General features: G+C 44.4%; 1 protein-coding gene across 1 annotated transcript; it reads left to right on the forward strand.

Annotated features, from left to right (window-relative positions):
* The first annotated feature begins 335 nt into the window (after positions 1 to 335).
* Positions 336 to 5918, forward strand: LOC112077261 (coronin-2A-like). Its single transcript, XM_024143809.2, has 4 exons — positions 336 to 444; positions 1058 to 1344; positions 1802 to 1869; positions 3081 to 5918. Exons 1-3 carry the CDS (start codon positions 336 to 338, stop codon positions 1844 to 1846), a joined length of 441 nt encoding a protein of 146 aa, XP_023999577.1. The 3' UTR covers positions 1847 to 1869; positions 3081 to 5918.
* Positions 5919 to 6065: the final 147 nt, after the last annotated feature.

Consider the following 6065-nt stretch of genomic DNA (forward strand, 5'->3'; position numbering starts at 1 on the left):
AGAGCAAGAGAGCCGACAGAGAAGAAAAAATAAAAGAACTAGAAAGAGGAACACTGGCTTAGAGAAGAGAAAGAGAAGAGAGAAAAAGCAACAGTAGAGAAGAGCAGAGAAGAGAAGAAGAGAAAAGAGAGCACGCGCAGAGGAAGATCGAGACAGGAGAAGAAAGAGGGACACATCGGTAGAGAAAGAAAGAGAAAAGAAGAGAGCACGTTACGAGAAAGAGAGAAGGAGAGAGAGAGAGAGAAAGAGAGCGGGAAGGGGAGAGAGAGAGAGCGGGAAGGAGAGAGAGAGAGAGCGGGAAGGAGAGAGAGAGAGAGAGTTCACTCAACTGTTTTATGTCCTCTCTCCAGTCCCCAAAGACCTTCCAGGATGACATCTTCCCCATGACAGCAGGCAACGAGGCGGCCCTGACGGCTCAACAGTGGCTCTCAGGGATCAATAGAGGTCAGTTTAACTGGGAGCCAAGATGGGCGACTATGGCTCTCAGTTGCATATAAAGGCCTGTATAATAGGGAAACTGGCTGACCAGTAGGCCCCTTTCCTCATACACGTCATGCTTTGGAACTGGTAATTACGACTAGGAAACTCGGGTATGATCTCTGGATCCCGATCTTTCCCACATGCTGAACTCTGACGTCACGCACCACTGAAAATGGCAACAAACATGGTGGTGATTTCATCTGTCAATGTTGAGAATGGTTCTTGTTTTCCTTCCCGAGCACGCTCCAAGTCGTTCCTCCTCCCTTCCTTATTCATTACAGGGACACTGGACCCAACATGGGCAACTATGGCTCTCAGTTGCGTAGAAAGGCCTGTATAATAGGGAAACTGGCAAACCAGTAGGCCTCATCTATCCACCTTGTTCCTCATTCGATATAGGGACACTGGTGCCAACATGGCTGACCAGCAGGGATTACAAAACACAGTTTCTCCTCTTCATTCCCCCAACACAAGGTTTCATTCCAAGTGGCACCCTATTCCCTAACCGTCTGGTCTAAAAGTAGTGGACTCAATAGGGGAAACACACCCTAAGCCACTGTTATATCCACCCTACCAGGCCCGGTGCTGATGTGTCTGAAACCTGGCACTAAGGTAGCCAACCCCTACCCAGAGACCCTACCCAGGAGGGGGCTGAGTAGCTTCCAAGGTGGGGGACCAGGAGAGCCAGGGTCCACGGAGCAGGCCTTCCTCCAGGAGCAGCTAGCCTACCAGGACGCCAAGTACCCCAGGGAAGTGGCTGATCTGTCGGGCTGGCAGCCAGACGAGACCCAGGCTCCGGGTTGGGCCTACACTCCCCACTGTTGTGAGCCCTCAGAGTGCCCTCCACCCAGGACAGAGAGTGAGGTGAGTGGGATAGGCTGTCAAAGGCTACACACGAAGCCTACCTCCAGATGTGTAGCCTATAGCCAGTTTTGAGGAGTCTTAAGAAAAAAACTCAAAATCAGATTTTCCTCTGGTTTTAGAGGCGTTTTAGAGGGTGTTTTAGTGTGTTTCAGTGTGGTCCAGTGTGTCGAGTGTGTTTTGGAGTGTGTTTCAGAGTGTGTTTCAGAGTGTAGTTTCAGAGTGTGTTTTGAGTGTGTTTCAGAGTGTGTTTCAGAGTGTGTTCAGGTGTGTGTTTCACAGGTGTTCAGTGGTTTCAGTGTGTTCAGAGTTGTGTTTCAGAGGTGTTTCGAGTAGTGTTCCAGTAGTGTGTTTCGGTAGTGTGTTTCGGAGTAGTGTGTTTCGGAGTAGTGTGTTTCGGAGTGTGTGTTTCAGAGTGTGTTTCAGAGTGTGTTTCAGAGTGTGTTTCTGTGTGTTACAGCTCCTACAGGCGTTCTACAGGCAACAAGAGAGATCAGGGGACTGATAGACCAGCTCAACCAGAAAAAGGTCAGTGTGTATACACTGAGTGTACTAAACATTAAGAACACCTTCCTAATATTGAATTGCAAGCCTCTTTGCCCTCAGAACAGCCTCATCATCAGGACATGGACTCTACAAGGTGTCGAAAGCGTTCCCACAGGGATGCTGCCCATGTTGATTCCAATGCTTCCCCACAGTTGTGTCAAGTTGGCTGGATGTCCTTGGTGGTGGACCATTCTTGATACACACAGGAAACTGTTGAGCGTGAAAAACCCAGCAGCATTGCAGTTCTTGACACAAACCGGTGCGCCTGCACCTACTACCATACCCCGTTTAAGGGATGTAATAAATATTTTGTCTTGCCATTCACCCCTGAATGATACACATACACAATCCATGTCTCAATTGTTTCAAAGCTTAAAAATCCTTCTTTAACCCGTCTCCTCCCCTTCATCTACACTGAAGTGGGTTTAACAAGTGACATAAATGAGGATATAGCTTTCACCTGGATTCACCTGGTCAGTCTGTCATGGAAGACCAGGTGTTCTTAATGTTTGTACACTCAGTGTGTGTGTTGTGTGTGTGTGTGTGTGTGTGGTGTGTGTGTGTGTGTGTGTGTTGTGTGTGTGTGTGTGTGTGTTGTGTGTGTGTGTGTGGTGTGGTGTGTGGTGTGGTGTGTGTGTGTGTGTGGTGCGCTGTGTGTGTGTGCGCTGTGTGTGTGTGTGTGTGCGCTGTGTGTGTGTGTGTGTGTGTCTGGTCTGGTTGTGTGTGTATCTGGTCTGGTGTGTGTCTGGTCGTGTTGTGTATCTGTCTGTGTGTGTATCTGGTCTGGGGTGTGTATCTGGTCTGGTCTGGTGTGTGTACTCTGTCTGGTTCTGTGTGTTCTGGTCTGGGTGTGTGTTGTGTTCTGTCTTTGGTCTGGTGTGTGTATCTGGTCTGTGTGTCTGGTATTCTGGTCTGTCTGGTTGGGTGTGTATCGTTAGTCTGGTGTGGTATCTAGTCTGTGTGTAGTCTGGTCTGGTGTGTTATCGCTGGTCTGGTGTGTATCTGTTCTGGTCTGGTGTGTATCTGGTCTGGTGTGTATCTGGTCTGGTGTGTATCTGGTCTGGTGTGTGTATCTGGTCTGGTCTGGTGTGTATCTGGTCTGGTGTGGATGTCTGGTCTGGTCTGGTATCTGGTCTGGTGTGTATGATATCAGGGGATAACCTTTGATCAGATCACTGTGTGGTTTTGTGTAGGTCCAGATCACACAGCTGGAACTGGAGATAAAGAACACCAGAAATAACATGAGAGACACCTTCTGAATGATTCAACCAATCACATTAGAAGAGCCTTCTGAATCAACCAATCACRTGGGAGCAGCTTTTGGAATCAACCAATAACATGAGAGCCACCTTCTGAATGATTCAACCAATCACATTAGAAGAGCCTTCTGAATCAACCAATCACGTGGGAGCAGCTTTTGGAATCAACCAATCACATAACAGCCACCTTCTGATTCAACCAACCACATGAGCCACCTTCTGATTCAACCAATTTTTGTATTTATTAAGGATCCCCATTAGTTCCTATCAAGGCAGCAGCTACTCTTCATGGGGTCCAGCAAATACATTTTGTCCAGTTTATACAATTAACAACATTACAGTACATTAAGTGTGTACCCTCAGGCCTCTACTACCACACAAAATCCATGTGTACATTTTTTACAATTATTTAACTACGCAAGTCAGTTAAGAACAAATTCTTGTTTTCAATGACGGCCTAGGAACAGTGGGGTTAACTGCCTTGTTCAGGGGCAGAACGACAGATTTGTACCTTGTCAGCTCGGGGATTCGATCTTGCAACCTTTCGCTTACTAGTCCAACGCTCTAACCACTAGGCTACCTGCCACCCGTATAGTGTGTATGTTATCATGTGTGTCTGTGCCTGTGTGTGTCTTCTTCACAGTCCCCACTGTTCCATAAGGTGTATTTTTATCTGTTTTTTAAATCTGATTCTACTGCTTGTATCAGTTACCTGATGTGGAACAGAGTTCCATGTAGTTATGGCTCTATGTAGTACTGGTCACCTCCCATAGTCTGTTCTGGACTTGGGGACTGTGAAGAGACTTCTTGTGGCATGTCTTGTGGGGTATGTATGGGTGTCTGAGCTGTGTTCTGGTAAACAGACAGCTCGGTGCTTTCAACATGTCAATACTTCTCACAAATACAAGTAGTGATGAAATCAATCCCTCATCTACTTTAAGCCAGGAGAGATTCACATATTATTAATGTTAGCTCTCCGTGTACATTTAAGGGCCAGCCGTGCTGCCCTGTTCTGAGCCAACTGTAATTTTCCTCTTTGTGGCACCTGACCACACAACTGGACAGTAGTCCAGGTGCGACAAAACTAGGGCCTGTAGGAGCTGCCTTGTTGATAGTGTTGTTAATTAAGAGGGCAGAGTAGCGCTTTATTATGGACAGACTTCTCCCCATCTTAGCTACTGTTGTATCAACATGTTTTCACCATGACAATTTACAATCCAGTGTTACTTCAAGCAGTTTAGTCTCCTCAACTTGCTCAATTTACACGTTATTCATGACAAGATTTAGTTTAGGGTTTAGATTTGTCACAAATACAATGCTTTTAGTTTCATGTATATTTAGGACGAAATGATTTATTGCCACCCGTTCTGAAACTGACTGCAGCTCTTTGTTAAGTGATCCAGTGATTTCACTTGCTGTGGTAGCTTATATGTATAGTATTGGGTCATCAGCACACATAAACACACTGGCTTTACTCAGAGCCATTGGCAGGTCATTAGTAAAGATTGAAAAAAGTAAGGGGCCTAGACAGCTGCCCTGGGGAATGCCTGACTCTAGCTGGATTATGTTGGAGAGGCTTCCGTTAAAGAACACCCTCTGTGTTCTGTTAGACAGGTAACTCTCAAACCACAATATATAGCAGGGGGGTGTAAAGCCATAACACAAGTTTTTCCAGCAGCAGACTATGATCGATAATGTCAAAAAGCTGCACTGAAGTCTAACAAAACAGGCCCCACAATCAATTTTTATCATCAATTTCTCTCAGCCAATCATCACTCATTTGTGTAAGTGTTGTACATGTTGAGTGTCCTTCCCTATAAGCGTACTGAAAATCTCTTAATTTTGTTTACTGTGAAATAGCATTGTATCTGGTCAAACACAATTTTTTCTCAAAAGTTTACTAACGGTTGGTAACACGCTGATTGGTTGGCTGTTTGAGCCAGTAAAGGGGGCTTTGCTATTCTTGGGTAGTGGAATGACTTTTGCTTCCCTCCAGGCCCGAGGGAACACACTTTCCTGTAGGCTGTATTTCCTGTAGGCTGTACATTGAAGAGATGACAAATAGGAGTGGTAATATAGTCTGCTGTCGTCCTCAGTAATTTTCCATCCAAGTTGTCAGATCCAGGTGTCTTGTCATTGTTAATAGACGACAACAACAACAAATTCACCTCTTCCACACTCAATTTTACAGAATTCAAAATTACATTTGCTTTTCTTTCAGAATTTGGTCAGTTATACACGGATGTGTAGGCTCAGAATTTGTTGTTGGCATGTCATGCCTAAATTTGCTAATCTTGCCAATTAAAAAAATAAGTAAAGTAGTTGGAAATATCAATGGGTTTTGTGATGAAAAAGACATCCGATTCAATGAATGATGGAGCTGAGTTTGCCTTCTTGCCCAAAATGTCTACATAATATWTTTTTTTTTTCATAGTACAGTTTTTCTTATTTTAAGTTTAGTCACGATTTCTCAATTTGCAGTACGTTTGGCCAATTGGCTGTGCAGCCAGACTTATTTGCCATTCCTTTTGCCTCATCCTTCTCAGTCATAAAATTGTTCAATTCTTATTAGTAACTGGAATACGTAGTTCTATAAATGTGTAAAGCGTCTGGTTGCTCCTTATTACACACCAGAGACCAACAGATATTATGTACATCTTCAACATAGGAATCACTACAAAACATATTGTATGATCTCTTACACGAGATCCTCTCTAATCTTTACAGGAATATGACTCATAAAATGAACATAAAACGGCTACACCTCCACTATCCTGTCTCTCTTCTGACGATGGTGAAGCCATGTATCGCTACCACTCTTATCAAAGTATATTATCTGAGTTTTCAGAGATAGTCAGTATATGAATGTTATCTGTTATTAGCAAGTTATCCATTTCATAAACCTATGTTAATGTGGCC

Source organism: Salvelinus sp. IW2-2015, unplaced genomic scaffold (genome assembly GCF_002910315.2).
Source record: "Salvelinus sp. IW2-2015 unplaced genomic scaffold, ASM291031v2 Un_scaffold4417, whole genome shotgun sequence".
Taxonomy (NCBI): domain Eukaryota; kingdom Metazoa; phylum Chordata; class Actinopteri; order Salmoniformes; family Salmonidae; genus Salvelinus; species Salvelinus sp. IW2-2015.

What these genes read in the sequence shown, in the direction of transcription:
- LOC112077261 (XM_024143809.2), top strand. Translation starts at nt 336, where the DNA reads ATGTCCTCTCTCCAGTCCCCAAAGACCTTCCAGGATGACATCTTCCCC. An exon ending in GCTCTCAGGGATCAATAGAG is followed by an intron (nt 445 to 1,057) that starts GTCAGTTTAACT and finishes CCACCCTACCAG; the next exon opens with GCCCGGTGCTGATGTGTCTG. An exon ending in CACCCAGGACAGAGAGTGAG is followed by an intron (nt 1,345 to 1,801) that starts GTGAGTGGGATA and finishes TGTGTGTTACAG; the next exon opens with CTCCTACAGGCGTTCTACAG.